Raw genomic sequence first — 19,260 nt, forward strand, 5'->3', positions numbered from 1 at the left:
TCCTAACAGTATTTTACACATACAACAAAGAAAATCATGATGGTCCTCTAATGCACAACATGCTAATACAATTTAAAGTCCAAACAAATCAAGGGATCCACCCCAATCCGTCTTGGGTCCCAATCCGTCTTTGATCAGACTTGTCGCTTCACAAGGCGATCTCTATCCTGTATAATAGACGGTCTTCTAGAAACATGTACAGTTTCGTCATCCAACCTCTTAGTATAACGTACAATCTACCATACAAGAGCTCATCATATAAATGATGTGTGACATTTATATCAAAGACGGATTGGGGTGCATCCCTTGATTTCTTTAGACTTTAAATTGTATTAACAAGTTGTGCATTAGAGGACCATCGTTATTTTCTTTGTTGTATGTGTAAAATACTGTTAGAAATAGGAGACTTCATTATATTTTGGCTTCCTATGCTGATTTTTGTGATTGCCCAGTGACCGCATGCAGAGACTGCTCTGTGACTTCCTCTTACCCCACAATTACATTCACACTCACCCCCCAGCTCCTCGGGGTCTTTGACCACAATGTGTGCATTGAGGTCCTGCAGTTGGTGGTGCAGGGCCTCCAGCTTGCGATTGGAGCTCTTGAGCAAGTTCTCCACATTGGATAGGTTTTTACGGTCTGTAGTGGCCTTGCGTAGGTTCTCCGCTCCCTCTTTGATCTTCAGCTCTTTGCGGATCTCGCGCTTGATCTTCTCTTTCTCTTCGTCTAACTTCTGCTGCACGCTAGTGTCCGAGAAATCCGAGCTCTGGTCCAGGCCTAGGTGCTCCAGCACTGACCAGCTGCCTGGATCACTCTGTAAGGGGAAAACAGTAAGAAGGTGGTTACAGGAATTGACATAGAATCTTAAGCATTATTCCTTGTCTCTCCAGGTGCAGCTCTTCCCTTTCGCCATGTTGAAGAATAAGCTCCTAATTGTCAATAACTAATACATCAGGAGCGTCAAACTCATTTGTTACGAGGGCCGGATATGACATAAATGTCACTTGGTTGGGCCGGGCCATGCAGGGTTGCCAACCTCCAGGTGGTTATACTCTATAAAGACAGAAGTATTAGACCAAAGTAACGTTGCAAAAAGGTGCTGTATTATATTTACAGTGAACACTCTAACATAAGCAATTCTTATATTCAGCTTTGCTTATTTAAACCAAACAAAAAAACTTCAAACTTTTAGAAGCATTTTCCATATATGTTCCATTCACAGTTGTAAAGAGTTCAATTTCGTGTTGAAGAGTGCATACGTGGAACTGTATCCCGTTTGTTGCACTATCTTGTGATGCAAGGTTGGGGTCTCTCGAACAATCCAGTCCAGGGGGCGTGTTTTACAGGGGTTCGGATAATTTTCGCCCTGTTTCGACCCTTTGTCTTCATCAGAACATGTCCAAGGCAGTTAGTGTATCTGCTCTTGCGTTCTCTTCTAAAGGTGGACTCTATGGCATTATACCCCAATTGAAGCCCCTTCCCCCAAACCCCGCCCTCCTCAGGCTCCACCCCCAAAATCTCCAGGTATTTTCCAACTCAGAGCTGGCAGCCCAGGGCCATAACAAAGAACTGCACCCAACAGTTCAGGCTGCTACATGCGGAAGAATGCTCTGGGGTCTGTTCAGTGATATAGGACAGGTGTGCACTCGTATGTGACAAAGAAGTGTGCCTGTAGGTCACCCTTCATATCAGTTGTATGTTTGCGCAGAACTAGCTCAAATAATGATTTGGGGTGGATTAAGTGTCCATTTTTTTTTAAAAAAACTTAAATTTACAGGGATTTGAGCAAAGTACAGATATAATCCCAGCTTCAAAATACAGTAGAAACTCGCATATATCTACTCCTCAATGAAGACTGCCATTTAAGAAAATTTGTATCTGGCACAACTTAGACAGTATACATGGTACTAAACTCCCATCCCAACCTATGGACAGATTGTACCTTCCCCCGCATGTGAGTGCACACATATCTTGTGTTACACACCCGCTGTTCTTCACGTCACATGTCTGATACATTTGAACAAGTATCACAGCCCCTCCCTTCCCAGCACATAAGGTGCCGAACTCCCCTTCCCAACAGACACATAATCTTGCTTACAAACTATGTGCACATCCTCCTTCTGCAGTTTGCAACAAACTCTTACTGTGCCATCCTAAACAGAGTTACATTCTTCTAAATCCATTGAAGTCAATGGGGTTTAGAAGGGTGCAACTCTGCTTAGCGCTGCACTGTTAAGTGCATGCTATGCACAGAATGCTATGCTCCCAAATCCAGGCACACCATCTACGACAACACAGATTACATGTGCAATACTTCCTGCTTTTTGTAGTTATGCTTTCTGTCTTTCATGAAATCAGCCACCCTCTGTGATGTACAGGGAAATACATACAGTCATCTATAACCTAATTTGTGTAGATAGATGCACAGCAAAGTGAGTTATAATGCACATAGCCACTTCTAAGCAAGGCCGCATAGTTCCCTAGCCACAAACACACTCCACGATGCATGTCTGCACCTAGTTTTAACACATCTTATACTAGTTCAGCGGGGTTTTTCCCCAGTCTAATTCCCTGTTTGGAGCCAGCGTGGTGCAGTGGTTAAGAGTAGCGGACTTTAATCTGGAGACCCGAGTTTGATTCCCCACTCCCCCACATGAAGCCTGCTGGGTGACCTTGGACCAGTCACAGTTCTCTCAGAACTCTCTCAGCCCATGCAGAGGCAGGCGATAGCAAACCACCTCTGAACGTCTCTTGCCTTGAAAACCCTACCGGGTCGCAATAAGTCAGCTGTGACTTGACAGCACACACACACACACAATTCCTTGTTTAGAGCTGGATTCCTCCCTCTTCCCACTACAGCCTTATTGATTTCAGGGCACTGCTTATCTATAGTCACTCCCTGAGCAACAGACCCCTTAGATACCATAAACTTGCAACACGTTATAATTTTTCCCCTCCCCGTTACTCCAAAGCAGGGAGGGAGACAGGAATGATCAAACTCTTTCCAAGCCTCCCAATATCCCCCCCACAAAGGCAGTACCTCCAGTTCTTGGTCAGAGGGTATATCTGCTTCAGAAAGAGACATCCTAGCCCCAGAAGAGGCGCACCAGGCCATCTGTCTGCTCCGGACTGCGTGCTGGCTACACCCTCACTTCCTGCTTGCCAGTTCAAACGGCCCTTCCAGCCTATGTGCAAATAAACCACTTCCTAAACAGAGTTCCTGTATTCGTTGGCACTACCGGAACAGGCCCCAACAGTAGGGAGTAATGACAGAGCCTGCATGCCCTCTCTCCTGCTGTCTTGCCTTCCCACATCCGAGTCTAGAGTGATTCTGAAAGTCGTAAGTAATAAAGGCCATCAGGTCACCCACACTAGAAACGCGGAGTCATAGAAACATAGAATTGGAAGGAACCTCCAGGGTCATCTAGTCCAACCCCCTGCACAATGCAGAACATTCACAACTACCTCCCACCTCCAGTGACCTCTTACTCCATGCCCAGAACTTGAAACAAAAACAACAACAACAACAAAAACCAGCCCTCCAGGATCCTTGGCCAATCTGGCCTGAAGGAAAATTGCTTCCTGACCCCAGAGTGGTGATTGGCATTTCCCTGACCATGTAAGAAAGAGTCACAAGAGCCAAGCACTGATGCAACCCTTACTTTTCTCCTTCTCATAATCTGCCTAAGTTCACAAAATCAGCATTGGTGTCAGATGGCCATCTAGCCTCTGCTTAAAAACCTCCAAGGAGCCCACCACCTCCTGAGGAAGCCTGTTCCACTGAGGAACCACACTAACTGTCAGGAAGTTCTTCCTATGTTTAGCTGAAAGCTCTTTTAATTTCAACCTGTTGGTTCTGGTCCGACCTTCTGGGGCAACAGAAAACAACTCCGCACCATCCTCTATATGGCAGCCCTTCAAGTACTTGAAGATGGTTATCATATCACCTCTCAGTCTTCTCTTCAGGCTAAACATACCCAGCTCCTTCAACCTTTCCTCATAGGACTTGGTCTCCAGACCCCTCACCATCTTCGTTGCCCTCCTCTGGTCACGTTCCAGCTTGTCTACATCCTTCTTAAATTGTGGTGCCCAAAACTGAACACAACACTCTAGGTGAGGACTAACCAGAGCAGATTAATGTGTTACCATCACTTTGCATCATCTGAACACTATACTTCTTTTGATACAGCCCAAAATTGCATTTGCCTTTTCAGCTACTGCAACACACTGCTGACTCATGTTCAGCGCATGGTCTACTGAGACCCCCTAGATCCTTTTCGCCCATACTACTGCCAAGACAAGTCTCCCCTGTCCTATAATTTTCCCGCACACTATTATGACCAAGGGCAGAAGATGCCTTTTAAATATTAGTCTGGTTGAGATTTTTTACTGAGATAAACCTATTGCTGGAGAACATGTGCAAATCATTCCTTAACAATACCCACTAGAGAGCACAGGGGACAGAAACACAGAAGTACAGATCCCAAAGACAAGGCAGTAGTTCGCTTCTGTGCCCTCTAACTGCTTGGAGGAGTAGCTTTATAGAAAGATGTCACCCTTGCTGTATCTGTTCTCTCCCAAGGTATGGCACAATTCTCACTTATCACTTTTCTAAGAGATATCTTGTGCAGTATCTAATTACACCCTTTTCTTCATGCTTCCACATAATAGCAACACTAGACTGAAAGGTACCACTCAGTTTCAGCCTCTCCCACGTCACAGCAACTATACATTCAACTTTTTGGAAGTCTGGAGCTTATTCTTCTCAATTTCAACCTCCAGTGTGGTATCCTGCTCCATATTTGGCAATAGTATACACTTTTGTCCCATACATTTTACTGCTAGTGAGAAGGAAAAAAAAACAGATTGAGGTAATAGGGAAAATACAGGACTACGTTCATCTCTTTTTCAAGCAATGTACCTTATTTTAGAGTTGTGTTTAGGCTGTGTTAAAAATCTTGCTCCCTATTCTCTTTAATATTTGTCAGAAATTGTTAAGAAAGGCTTTTCAATTATATGGAGTGAGGTATTATCCATATGCAGATGACATCCATCACTGTGGTTTGGAGCGGTGGACTCTGATCAGGAGAACTGGGTTTTCCCACTCCTACACACGAAGCCAGGTGGGTGACCTTGGGCAAGTTACAGCTCAGTTAGAGCTCTCTCGGCCCCACCTACCTCACAGGGTGTCGGTTGTGGAGAGGGGAAGGTGATTGTAAGCAGGACAATGATTCAACTCAAACCCAACCCTTTTCTGACTATATATTACTCTTCCTACACACTTGACACTGAGAGACACTGTCCTTCAGTGTTACTCCTCTGAAGATGCCGGCCACAGCTGCTGGCAAAACGTCAGGAAAGAAAATACCAAGACCACGGTCACACAGCCCGGATAACCTACAAGAACCAATGATTGTAAGCCCGTTTGAGTCTCCCTTAAGTGGTAGAAAAGGTTGGCATATAAAAACCAACCCTTCTTCTCATTTCTCCTTTTCAGCTGAATCAGGTGAAGCCCTGGGTATCTTTGGAGGTGCTAAGGGGGTGGATGAGGGACAATAAATTGAAACTCAATCCAGATAAAGACTGAGGTGACAACACAGCCAACCAGGGAGGGAGGAGTCAGACTATTTCAGACAGAGTTGTTTTCCCCCTAAAGGAGCAGGTCCACAGCTTGAGATGATATTATCCGTGCTTACAGATGGAAGTGCAGGGCAATTAGGTGACTTTTCTTTTTTTACTTCATTTACACCCTACTTTTCTCCCCCAACGGAGACCCAAAGCAGCTTACATCATTCTCCTCTCTTCCATTTTTATCCTCACAGCAATCCTGTGAGACAGGTTAGGTTGAGAACATGTAACTGGCCCAAGGTCACCCAGCAAGCTTCAATGGCCCGAGTGGGGTTTCAAATCTGAGTCTTCCAGGGAAAGCTTTCTTGCTCACTTAGGCTTTTGTTGATTTATTCAGGTTATTTTGTTATGGGATGTCCATCTGACTGGAAGCTATCCGTATGGTAGCAATATTTTCTTATGTGATTTTGGTGCTTGTGTACTCCACCTCACTCAGTGAGATAATTTTCTTATTAGTTTTAAGGATTTATTTTTACTTATGGTAAGCTGTATGGAGGGCCCCACATTAGAAAACTGGAAAAAATATAAACAAATAAACAAAAGCCCTGTCCTGTATCAGATAAAAGTGGTGCAAGCCACAGCAGTCGCCTGGATTAGAAATCGTGAGAAGCAGGTATCTTAGAAAATGAGGCTAGCAAATCAGAACAGCGGCTGTAGTAAGAGAGCCAACTGAAAAGTGGAGGTGGGGGGAAATGTGAGAGTCCTGATCTGATGTTAGGAAGAAACCACCCCTAGTGTCACTTACTTTCCGAAGTGCTTAGAGTATCTGATGATAGAAAAGATTCAATAAGAATGCCCTCCACATCCTGAAGTGCTACAATTCTGGGAGGGCTGTAACTATTTTGAATTAATTCCCGCTCTTCTCTGGCCTTGCCCTCACGCCACCACCAATCTTATTCAGCAACTTCTCTGCCCACACACCTGAAGCATATTTTCCATACCATGAAGGCTAGAAAATGGCTCGCAAAAGCAGAGATGCTAAGGAAGCTGAATTCTGCAACCAATACCACGTTCTACGGCTTGCTTACGGACGAAGTGCCTCATCTCTGCACCCGGAAAAAGGGACATTTTCTCTGCTCCTTCTCTACTTGCTCTTGTCCCTGTTTGTTTCTCTTACCTTCCAAAGCATAGGGGGAAAAAATTCCCTTCAGTGTCTAGCTATGCTCACATCCTGGTGTGCCGCTCCAGAATTATTTTGGCCTTTTCAGCTCAACAGCTGCAGGGGCAGGGAGCAATGCCTATGCTCACAGTGCACACCCAAGGGCTTTTTCGTACCTGTTCTTTTAGAAATTGGCTGTCCGCCCAGCTGAAGCTACACTGATTTCCACTGACCTGAAAGTCATCAGTTGGTGACTACAACTTATGCACTGCAATGCAGGCACCTTCCTGCGATGCACCAACTCTCATACCATTAACTGGGTTTATTATTTGCGTTATTTAATAAAGGAGCTAGTTGCAAACAAAGGAAGAAGGTGTTCCACTCCTCCAGGAAGGCATTTTGGGTAGAGAAAGAGACATAAAGGTTTCTGCAAAGGGTGCAGAAGGAGGGCACAAATTATGGACTTAGTATCTAGGATCAAGCCCAGCCAGTTCTGCTGTAAACTTATATGAACCACCAGAAACATAATTTTATATCAGAGAAGGTCTGCCCCTGAAAGTCGGGTGAAGTCGAGTCTATTGCGCACATTTTTCTTCAGATGCTCTTTCTATGAGGAAGCAAGATTTAAGCTAATTTCCCCTCTCCTTAATCTAATAAAGGACAGCTCTGAGGAAGGGAGGCTGAGGAATCTCCAATGGGAAGGGTCAGCCCAGACAATGAAACAAGTATCTACATTTTGTACTGCGACATACAAGATCCGTCAGACAAAGCGGGGGCTTGGCAATCTAACCTAAAATGGAAAATGTTATATTAATCTGAGGTTTTTAGCTAATAGTAATTTGTGTAATTTATTTAAGAATTATATAACCCATAGTTTTAGATATTATATCTTTTAATTCTATCTTGTGATTTATATGAATATTTTAATGGTTTTGCCATATAAATAATAAATCTGAATCAGAGAAAGTCTAATGCAAGCTTTTTATTTCTGTTGGTGCATATGAGCATGCAACAGACCCGGCTGCACTGGTCAAGGAAGATGCTGCATTGTTGATCTGCGCTGTGGACTGCAAGGGAAGCAGGCAGCCCTAAGGGAAATCTGATGACCACACAGGTGTAGCACCTTTCTGAGGTGTAGCACAGGTTGGCCTAAAACCAGCTACTCGTGGAGCCTGTCATCCCAGCGGGGAAGTTAGAAAGAACTAAGGAAGCTGGTGAAAAGGCCTCACTGGAACTTGTGTTTTGAAAGCTCAGCCTTCATGGAGTCTCAGCTTGTATGTGGTCCTGGCTTGGTCTCAGCTCTGGGCTGGAACAGGGCCAGGTAACAGTGTGAGCAGCCTCAGCGCTCAGACTGGACGCTTTGCGATTCAGTGCAGGAAACGGAGCTGCTGACTCACCCCACTTCCCTCACAGGCACAGCTGACCCTAATGTTGTTTAGGCACTGTGGCATATAAAGGGGAGGGGAGACTTTTTCCCCCTTATCCAGTGTAGGAACAGCATGCCTCAGAAGGGCTTCATATTGTAGGGAAGAGAACAGAGCATTTATTGAGCTTCCCTTGCACTGTTTCAAAGGCCCTTGGCAGAGAACACATGAAGCTGCCTTAAACTGAATCAGACCCTTGGTCCATCAAAGTCAGTGTTGTCTACTCAGACTGGCAGCGGCTCTCCAGGGTCTCAGGGAGAGAAAGGTCTTTCACATCACCTCCTTGCCTAGTCCTTTTAACTGGAGATGCCGGGGATTGAACCTGGGACCTTCTGCATGCCAAGCAGATGCTCTCCCACTGAGCCATGGCCCCTCCCCTGAAAGAAGCTACATCTCTAAAAGACTCAGAGAACCACATCTGTGAATATCTATATTGGGGTGTCAAACTCATTTGTTGCGAGGGCTGGATATGCCATAAATGTCACTTGGTCGGGCCAGGCCATTCCTCACCATCCCAGATCGGGACTGGAGGTGGGGGGTGGCTGCCTCAGCTGGCTCATGGGCCAGATAAGAGCTCTCAAAGGGCCGGATCTGGCCTGCGGGCTTTATGTTTGACACCCCTGATCTATATAGTGGTACAAATGTACATAGTAAACATCAGAAGCAGATCATCTCCCCAGCACCTACCACTCATCTGCTGCAATACTGCTTTGTGTTTGGCTGGTTTATGTGGGTTTTGTACTGCATTCTGCAGAGCTGAATACACTAGAACAAGTCCACGTACCTTGATGAAGCTGGGTTTACTATCTCCCTGCTAGTGTTAGAAAGCTCAGGTGTAAAGGCCTGTTGCCCATATGTACAGCAAGAAAACTCCAGGTCTACAGTTAACATTTTACCAATGGCATGATCAAAAGCAGAATCATGCAAAGGTCTCCTTTGTTTCCAGAAGGGCAGAATGCCATGGAAAAACACTGCATATCTGATCCCATACCCTTTGTGTATGTCTTGCAACCCACGCTTCCAGCGGCTGACTCATATGAGGTGTACCCTTTGACTTTGCAGGCTATGCTTGTTGCCCTCTTTATGCTGGCTGTCCTGTTTTCACACATTACTCTCCTACTGAAGGCCAGTCAGAAGGCACTTTCACACACCCTGAATAATGCACTTTCAATCCACTTTCAATGTACTTCAACGATCGTTTGCAAGTGGATTTTGCCGTTTCCCACAGTAAAATCCAGCTGCAAAGTGCATTGAAAGTGGATTGAAAGTGCATTAATCAGGATATGTGGAAGTGCCCAGAATATTTCCCAAGCCACTGTATGCAAATGTGTAGTTTATGTGCCCAATCCTTAGGACACAAAATGGAGACACAGTTTTAGAGGTAGAGGCTTAGAATTATGCAGCAGCTGGTGCCATGGCTCTCGGAAGGGAGACAATACCCTGTTGTGATTAATTCAGACCAGCAATTCTTACTGCAGCACAGGCAAAGGCAGCAAATTCCTTGTCACAGCAGAATAAGGAAACCAACGCAATCTTTCATTGTATCTATAACAGGAAACAATACAATAAGACTTTTTATACGTCACCCATGTTGTACCAGAAAACTGTAAAAATGAACACTAAAGAATGCTGGATAAGACCCAGAAGTCAACACAGGATGAGTTGAGATATACACGCTGTTCTGTGAACTGACAGTACCATCCGAGTTACACCCTTCTAAGTCTATTGATGTCAATAGGCTTAGAAGGGTGTAACTCTGCTTAGGATGGCACTGTAGCCATGGAGTCCGTACCCAAATTTGAAAACTAAACATCGTAAGCTTAGCTTTGTCAGACATCATTATCGTTTGCTCTTTTCATGTATGTCACATGGAATCCACATTCCTTTTGAAACTCGTTGTTGTGCAAACATCCTCTCCAGTCATTCTGATACACATTAAAAAAAATGTACAGTTTGAGCCCATCTTCCCTTGCCTTCACAATCCATTATTTGACAGATGTATTGGCCAATAAACCAAATGGTGATTCAGTACTTTGCCTCCCTCTGATTCTGTGCTTCAGAATGTCTGGCTCAATTATTCCATTAAATATACATTTGTGCCCCCTCCCTTTTACTGTGTGTTTTTTTTTTTTAAGCAGAATCTATTTTTACAGCATTCAAAAACTGCTTCAGGAAAGTGAGTGAATTATGCCATCAGCATTCCAGCCAATCAGTGCTGTTTCCTGTTGGTTTCTGCAGTGAAGACAGAACTCATTACTCTGGATTTAACAAAACTTGGGGCTACTTTCACAGAGTTTCCCCCCGCATGTAACACTGAAAACCCCCAATTTCAACGGGAGCACCCACACATAGTTTTGTTCATTCTGAACACTATTCATGAACCTTCCGAAAATTTCCTCTTTAAATTGGATCTAAGGAGGAATTGTGGTACGGACACCGCACTCACAGCCACTGTGGGGAGAGGGCAAAGCTAAGGTCCTTCGAAACGGTGGAGCTAAGCTCTGTATTTACTGGCAGAAAACAGAGACTACCTGAAATGACTACCGATGAAGGTTAAAGAAGAAAGTGCCGAAGCAGGATTACAGCTGAACATCAAGAGGACAAACGCAATAACTACAGGGGAATTATAAGGTTGACAGTGAAGAAACTGAAATTGTTAAAGATTTTCTGTTCCTTGGCTCCATCATTAACCAAAAGGGGGACTGCAATCAAGAAATCAGAAGGAGATTGACATTGGGAAAGGCAGCCATGAAGGAGCTAGAAAAGATTCTAAAGTGTAAGGATGTGTCGCTGGTGACCAAGATCAAGTTAATTCATGCCACAGTATTCCCCATCACTATGTATGGGCGTGAAAGTTGGACAATGAATAAAGCTGACAGGAAGAAAGTTGATTCCTTTGAAATGTGTTGTTGGAAGAGAGTTTGATGGATACTGTGGACTGCCAAAAAGACAAATAAGTGGACTCTAGATCAAATCAAGCCTGAACTCTTCCTAGAAGCTAAAATTACTACACTGAAATGATTGTACTTTGGTCATATTATGAGAAGACAAGAGTCACTGGAAAAGACAATGATGCTAGGAAAAGTTGAAGGTAGCAGGAAAAGAGGAAGATCCAACATGAGAAGGATGGAAAGAAGCCACCTGCCTCAGTCTGCAAGACCTGAGCAAGGTTGTTCATGACAGGATGTTTTGCAGGACATTAATTCACAGGGTCACCATGAGCCGGAAGCAACTTGACGGCACTTAACACACAAGCTCTGTATTGTCTCCTCCTTTTTTCTGGCCCTTTTTTTCTTTTTCCAGCACAACCTGGAAGGGGGCGGGTTGTGAGGCCACAGGGCCCCTGGCACAATCTTGCCAGTGCTTCTGCACAGAGTCCCATGGAAGAAAGGAGGGGTGGGACAGAAGTGACCAGTGCAAGGATGGGGCACGTGGGCACTGTTCGTGGCAGGGGTGTGCTTTCGCCCCACATGGAAGCAGCCTTGATGAGGGGCACTGGGAAACTATCCATCTCTTCCGTCCAGATTATTTTTCTGGTTTCAGACAAAACTGAAATTATTTCAGTTGGCTCAAAGCATTGGCTAATGAGGCCCTTAGGTAAAAGTTAACAAAACCTCTTCTAGTCCTTGAAAAGAAAGTATGTTGTTACTGGGGGAGGGGGGTTGCTGGGGAATTTCAGTAACTTGGGCAATACACTGCTGAAATCAGGGCCAAAGAGACCTGGGATGAGAACTCTCATGTTTTGTTTTCTGGTTCAAAAACAGCTGCATAGAGGAAAAGCACTGGATTGAGGGGGGGAAACAGCATTGAAGAAGAATGTGCTATTGAGTTGCAACCAACTCATGGCAACCTCAACCATGGGGCATTCCAGACAAGAGATGAGCAAAGGTGGTTTGCCATTGCCTTCCTCCTTGTAGCAACCCCAGTCTTCTTGTGTGTCCCCCATTCAAGTACGGACTATGGCCGACCCTGCTTAGTTCCCAAGCTCTGACAATCCCAGTCTAAGCTGGGCCTTTAAATACACACACACTATAGCTGCCATCTGAGCCAATGGCAGGGTTGCCAACTTTGCACTAAGAAATTCTTGGAGATTTGGGGGTGGAGCCTGGGTGGGCACAGTCTGGGGAGTGGAGGGACCTCAGGGAGGTCATTTAATAGTTCAAGTCTGCCTGGCATTCTTCACAGGATGAAAATAAGAGGCCTTAAGATCAGGGCCTAGAAACACTTCCTCCCGTCACCTTTAAACATCCAGCCTGATGAAGAGTTCTGAACAATTCAAAAGCTTGTATACTTTTTTTGCGTTATCTTGGTTGGTCTTTATAAAAAGGATTTTTGCATTTTTCTTCGGACCACCCCTGTTAGTTGTAACATCTATTTTAAAACGAGTTATTTTTAAAACAGAAAATTATAGCTAAAGCTTTTAAAAAAATTAAAATATCTGTTTATTAAACAAAAAAAAGATTTTATCCATCTTGTCCATGGCTGCTTTGAACTTACTTTTTAAAGGAAGATCTAATCACAGATATTCCAATATCTTGGCTATTTTGGCCCAAGGGGGCTACATGATGTAATAGAGAAAGAATTGCTTCTGCTAAGGCCAAGAGTTTCAATGCTTGCCTGAAATGTTTTGGTAACTTTTAAAGAACTTGGATAACTAAGGGCCCATTCCTGAAGGGGGCGGGAGTAGCTTATTAGGAGCTGGTGGGACACTGCTCCAGCATAGGTGCCACCTTATCACAGAATAAGGCGGCACCTACGCTGGCACAGGGACAAACGTGCCAGAGTCTGGGAGCCACCAGCCCCCGCCACCAGCACAGACAGACCGACAAGGCTTTCCCAGAAAGGAAAGCCCTCGCCAGCATGAGGGGTGTCCCCTTGCGCTGTGGCGGTGCTGCACCACCTTTTTTGGTGGCATAGCCCTGTTGTGGGCAATGGGGGATTTCACCCCTTTCCTCTATTTTTATGTTTTAAAACAGCCTCTTTTTTTGCCACCCTCCTGCAGATCTCCCTCCTTTCAGGATTGGGCTGTAAATGATCCTCCCCAGTGTGCCGTATTCCATCTTAGATGTAAGACATCTAGAAGTTACAATGCAATCTAGGATTGCCAAGACTTGTAGGCTGGGGAGGGAGAGAAGAGCCATTAGTGTGATGTCACCTCCAGGCATTATATTAAACCTCTCTAGGAATTGCCAGAAATTCTATGGTAAAACCACAGACTTAGCAATCCTAGGGAGAGCTGCCATCTGCCTGATGGCCATAAAAAAAATTTTTTTCCTGCCACTGCTCCAAACAGCAGTGGGAAATGAGAGGAAGGGGTGGGGGATCCCCCGCTGGGGGGCTGGTAACCCTAGTGCAATCTTAGAGTGACACCATTCTAAGTCCATTGAAGTTTATGATTGCACTATGTGTTTCCTATGTAAGCCAAATGTTGGTTTGATATGCCTGATTACATGTTCTCTTCTGTTTCCTAACTAGTTTGTATTAGCTTATTCCAAAGGTCTGCCTGCTTGTTCTGTGCCCCTGAAGAGTACTTTAAGATAGTGCATTAAGAACCCTCCTCTATCTTAAATTGTGTACAAAATTTATATCAGTTTGGCTCCTACTTGTGTTGGACAGCTATCTTACTACTTTACTTTAATGATACTGTTCATATGGCCAATTCGGCCCTGAACAATTAGATATCTTACTAAATATTTATGTCCACACAGGCCAAGTGCCAGAAACTAGTTCTCTGGTTAACCTACTCATTTGGCTGTGTGTTAAGTCACCAGAGAGCTGGTTCTGAATGCAAGAGTCATGCTAGATTACCAGTAAGTCCCCGGCTCCATAAAAAAGCCTGAAATCTAAGAGCAACCTTAACATTTTAAAACTTGAAGAGATGTCTAATGCTCTGCAGAGAACAAGCTGGGCTGCTCCCACTTGTACTCAGTGACCGGGCTCCTCCTCTGGGACCAACACTCAGCACTGTTCATTAAAAAAAATGCAAATCCCTTCTACACAATAGGTTTACTAATGCCAAGCCAGCTAGCACACAAAAAGGGTCCTGTCATTCCTTTTTGATAGTACCAGATTAAAGAGGCTAGCTAGGCTTTTTTTTTTTTTACTGGAACTGAAAGACAGAGGGCGATTTCCTTTTAAGGTGCACACAGCCAAAGCTGCAACAGAAGCAGGATTCTACATTCCCAGCTGCAATCAAAGTTCATTGTTGTTGTTTTTTAGGGTCCTAAGCCAAATAGATTTCAGGTAGCCGGCTCAAGGTTGACTCAGCCTTCCATCCTTCTGAGGTAGGTAGAATGAGTACCAAGCTTGCTGGGGGTAAAGTGTGGAAGACTGGGGAAGGCAATGGCAAACCACCAAATAAACATGGTTTGCCTAGTAAACGTCGGGATGTGATTTCACCACATGGGTCAGTAATGACCCGGTGCTTGCACAGGGGACTACTTTTACCTTTTTACCCCAAATACCCTCTTAGAGGTGAAAAGGGAAGCCAAGGTCCCAACCTCTCTTTTGCTCTAATCTAGGGGTGTCAAACATCCAGCCCACGAGACAGCTGAGGCAGCCGCCACCACCCCGTCCTGATCTGGGCTGGCAAGGCGTGGCCCATTCGGTCCAAGTGACAATTATGTCATATCCGGCCCTTGTAACAAATGACACCCTTGCTCTAATCCTTAAGCAACACTATCTTTCCAAAACTGACAGCCCTGGATGGCATCCTTCCCCCCTTTCTTACTAGCGGTCCTTGAAACAAACCAGTCCTGGATCTTCAATCCCTAGGTCTGTCTAACCAACAGACTCACCAGTGCATATGGGAATAGGGCCAGGAATCAAAGCAGACATTGCCACAGGGCAGAAGAATGTAGAACTGTTTGTGTTGCAGATTTCTGGGGAGGTCAGTAAGGTCTTGGGCTCCAAGGCTATCCTTGATAAACAGACCTTGGAGGTTTAGAACGAGCCTTCTTTCTTCCATGCATAACTTGTTCTCCCTTTACCCCCATCCACAATGCAGGCAGACTGATTCCTTAAGCATAATCTTCCTATGAGAAGACCTCTCCTCAGTCACTATGCCCATTAACATCTGGCTGCTTTCAGAACACAACATGCTGTCATTGTTAGAGAAGGAAACGAAGAAATAAAACTGCTGTCCTGTTTGTGAAAACTTTGGCTGAAGTAGAAACCTCACATTATCACATTCCAGACTAGTGTTCTCCTCAGTCTTCCAGTTATGGCTTTCCTTCGGAATACACATTTAGCCCCTACTCTAGAAGCTGCGACTTGAAGGCACTTTACACACACACACTAGAACAACCATACTATCTATGGTTGTCATCTATTCCCGTGCATTCACTGATACTAATTTCAAGTTTCCAAAATTTTCTATGGAAGTGCCGGGCCAAAAAGTCTAGTTGGCATATTGTAAGCTTAAGCAACATTGTAGGTTGTAAGCTTAAGCAACATTCTAGATTTAACTCCTAGTGTCCAAGTTCAAAGCATCCAGTGTAATGTTCCCTAATGTCACATGACTGGAGATGGATGACAGGGTTTTGCTGGATTTCCCAACTCTTCTAATAGTTCTAATATCCTTTTCCACCTGGCAGAAATTGATCTCTCTTAGCCTAAGCCACGCAACAGCTGAGGAAGCAGACATCACAATGTGTTTATTCATTCCGCCCCAAGTCAGAAGCACAAAGTTGAGTGACTGGAACTGTCTGGGCTGTGTTACTCATTGGGTATCAAGCTACTACGGGAGAAATGGAGGCAGGAGACGACCCATCATCTCCAAACGGTTCAGCAATGAACTGCAGCTCTCTCACTGCTCAGCATGCTTACATGCTGGGCACATGTTCACCCTTCATCAAAGAATTCAGAGAACAGGTTTTTGATGGGCCATCAAATCTCCAGGGAGATGCTAAATATTCCTGCTGGTCAATTGTTACTCAACAAACAAGTCTACCCATGTGCCTGAAACATACATGCTTTCTCTCATGACATCCCCCCCAGCTGCACTTTATGGAATCCCTTCGGCTGGATGAATAACTGGTGCCTGTGGCCAATCAGGCCACTGGTAAGCTGCTTGAAAAATATCTTCTATGCTCACACAGGAACAAGTGGAGTCTCAAAGGATTACACAAGGAGCTCAGTTATTACCTAATTGGAGCAGGGGACAGATGAACAGGCGATGGAGAATTAAGTTGTCTAAGAGCCAGCAGGGCCAGCCTCAGACATCCTTTTAGTTTTAATACTGTACTGATTATTTCTGAAGACCCCCAGTGTTAGCAACCCGTAATGCAATCTATATCCCCAAAGTGAACTCGTGAGCCTTTCTAGACAATGGTGCTTTCGTGTGGGGGAAATGAACAGTGATCCAAAATATGCTCAGGTTTCTGTTCGTGGGAAGTTCCTTTTCCCCCTGTACATTCAAAACTGTGGTGCAGAGTTGGTGATTGTTCTCTGGCGAGAAGACCACATTCCTATAACATGGGGACAGAAAAGTAGCACTGCTGGCTGAAACTGGCAGTTTTTATAGCTGTTAAAAAAATTTCTTCATCATCTAAAAAGACCCTACAAACGGCTAATGCACTCAGTAGTAAATCTTTTAGGACATGCAAGTTTTATAAAGCCAAGCTGAGCTTCCAAAATGCATCACCAGGCCTCTGTTGCTCTTCCTCTGTGAACGTCAAGCCAACAGAGAGATGCCACATCCCCCCTTCCTATAATTAATTTAGTTTAGCTCTGAATCCTTTCCTCTGTCCCATTCAGAGGCCCACAAATTGTGGCTGGGCTTAGTAGTAGCAGAAGAAGAAGAGTTGGGGGTTTTTAGCTGACTTTCTCAACCTTTTAAGGAATCAAACCAGCTTATAATTGCCTTCCATTCCTCTCCCCACAATAGAAACCTTGTGAGATAGGTGGAGCTGAGAGAGTTCAGAGAGAACTGTGACTGGCCCAAGGTCACCCAGCTGGCTTCATGTGTAGGAGTGGGGAAACCAACCCGGGTCACCAGATTAGAGTCCACTGCTCACATGGAGGAATGGGGAATCCTACCCAGTTCTCCACATTAGAGGCCACCGCTCTTAACCACACTGGCTCTCTTGCAGTAGCCAATGGTTATTTTCTACTACCCAGTTGTAAAGTCCAATTCCATCACAATATTAGCTGTAACGATAGCTAAGGCTTAGGTGAACAGGATCTTCTATTAAATATGTTAATAAAAGGAAAACTATTCTCTAAACTTCAAGAATTAAATTCACTACCCTCATGAAATTATTATTTCTTATTTGACCAGTTTGCCCTTTTAGATTAAAAAAAAAATTTTGGTTAGCAAATAATAATTTTTACAAGCTCAAATAAAGAACAAATAATTTTCTACTAAGGGAAATGTCTTAAACATGTGAAAAAATGTGGGTCAATCCATAACATTTTTACATTTGGGGTTTTGCTTATACCATGAAGTGTACGTGCTATATAGTATCTTAGGTAATATCTTAGCAGTTTTTGTTATTGCATGATTCTTTGCTGATAAAATCTCTCAGACTTACATGCTAATGTAATTAGGGGTCAGGCATTGAGAGCTTCTATAGCACCATCTAACTGAAATTACTTGGACTAGTTCAATGCCATTTCGCTGAGTGAGGCTGACAAGATCCTGAGGAGCATGACAGCCACCACTAGGACCCATGCCTTTTGTGTTTTATTAAACCTTGTAGCAAGGTAATGAGACCGCTCATTCAGAAAACTATGAATACCCCTTTACTGGAGGACTTTTCCCCAAGGCTTCTGAAAGATGTTGTTATCAGACCTTTATTAAAGAAACTTTCTGTAAATAAGCAAGCATTAATCAACTGCCCCGTGGCGCAGAGTGTTAAGCTGCAGTACTGCAGTCAAAAGCTCTGCTCACGACCTGAGTTCGATCCCGACGGAAGTCGGTTTCAGGTAGCCGGCTCAAGGTTGACTCAGCCTTCCATCCTTCCGAGGTCGGTGAAATGAGTACCCAGCTTGCTCAGGGTAAAGGGAAGATGACTGGGGAAGGCACTGGCAAACCACCCAGTAAACAAAGTCTGCCTTGGAAACGTTGGGATGTGACGTCACCCCCATGGGTCAGGAATGACCCAGTGCTTGCACAGGGGACCTTTACCTTACCTAATCAACTGCAGATTTGCATTAAATTTGCCTCCTAGCAAAAAAAAAAAAAAAAATACAGCTTCAGGCTTACTGGATATATTTGCCCTTGAACTGGCTTTATGCCCAGTTTCTGGACATAGACAGTATTAGTGGCACCAGTAGATGATTTCTGTATCCAAATGGATAAGATGTATCTTTGATACTTCTACTAGATATTTTGGCTGCTGTTGACACCATAAACCATACCCCACTACTGAAGTGCCTACAAAAAGAGAGAGGTCTTGGCAGAGCAGTATTAAAATGGTTTAGGTACTTTCTAACAGGTCATACTCAAAGGGTGACAGTGGGAGATGCAGAATCAGATCCATAGGATCTGCAGTCAGGGGACTGTGCAAGGTTTGGCCTTTTCTCCCATGTTCAGTATCAGCGTGAGACTCCTGAACAACATCGTATGTCGTTTTGGAATGGGGTATAATCATGAACACATGAAGCTGCCTTATACTGAATCAGACCCTTGATCCATCAAAGTCAGTATTGTCTACTCAGACCTGCAGCGGCTCTCCAGGGTCTCAGGCAGGGGTCTTCACATCACCTACCTGCCTAGTCCCTTTAACTGGAGATCTGGGGGATTGAACCCGGGACCTTCTGCATGCCAAGCTGATGTTCTACTGCTGGGCCACGGCCCCTCCCCTGATCAATATGCTGATGACACTCAGTTGTATTAGCGCCTTGACTAAGTCTTCAGGAGTTGCCATTTCTGTACTGAACCAGTGGATAAGTAGCCAAGGGAAAATAAACTGAATCCAAATAAGAAAAAGATGGTGCTGGTTAGTAAGAATACATGCATTAAATGGGATAGTTCTCCCTGCTATTGATGAGGTGCAACTTTCATTGACTCAGTTAAGACTCATTGAAAGACTTAGCTTGGGTGTCCTATTAGATTCATGTTTCCTGTTAATGAAAAATGTTTTCTTCCTAATGGATTAAGTTTAG

The 19,260-nt window shown here is 44.4% G+C and overlaps 1 protein-coding gene across 2 annotated transcripts in view; it reads right to left on the reverse strand.

The window, feature by feature from the left end:
- The window catches only part of PKN1 (protein kinase N1), a 75,102-nt gene that overhangs the window by 20,840 nt on the left and 35,002 nt on the right, over window positions 1–19,260 (reverse strand). For both annotated transcript variants that reach the window (XM_056860862.1, XM_056860854.1), the window contains exon 2: window positions 514–814. In XM_056860862.1, coding sequence (XP_056716840.1) covers window positions 514–814 — 301 coding nt within the window. The remainder of the gene's footprint in view (window positions 1–513; window positions 815–19,260) is intronic.

Source organism: Euleptes europaea, chromosome 1 (genome assembly GCF_029931775.1).
Source record: "Euleptes europaea isolate rEulEur1 chromosome 1, rEulEur1.hap1, whole genome shotgun sequence".
In the NCBI taxonomy this organism is placed as follows: domain Eukaryota; kingdom Metazoa; phylum Chordata; class Lepidosauria; order Squamata; family Sphaerodactylidae; genus Euleptes; species Euleptes europaea.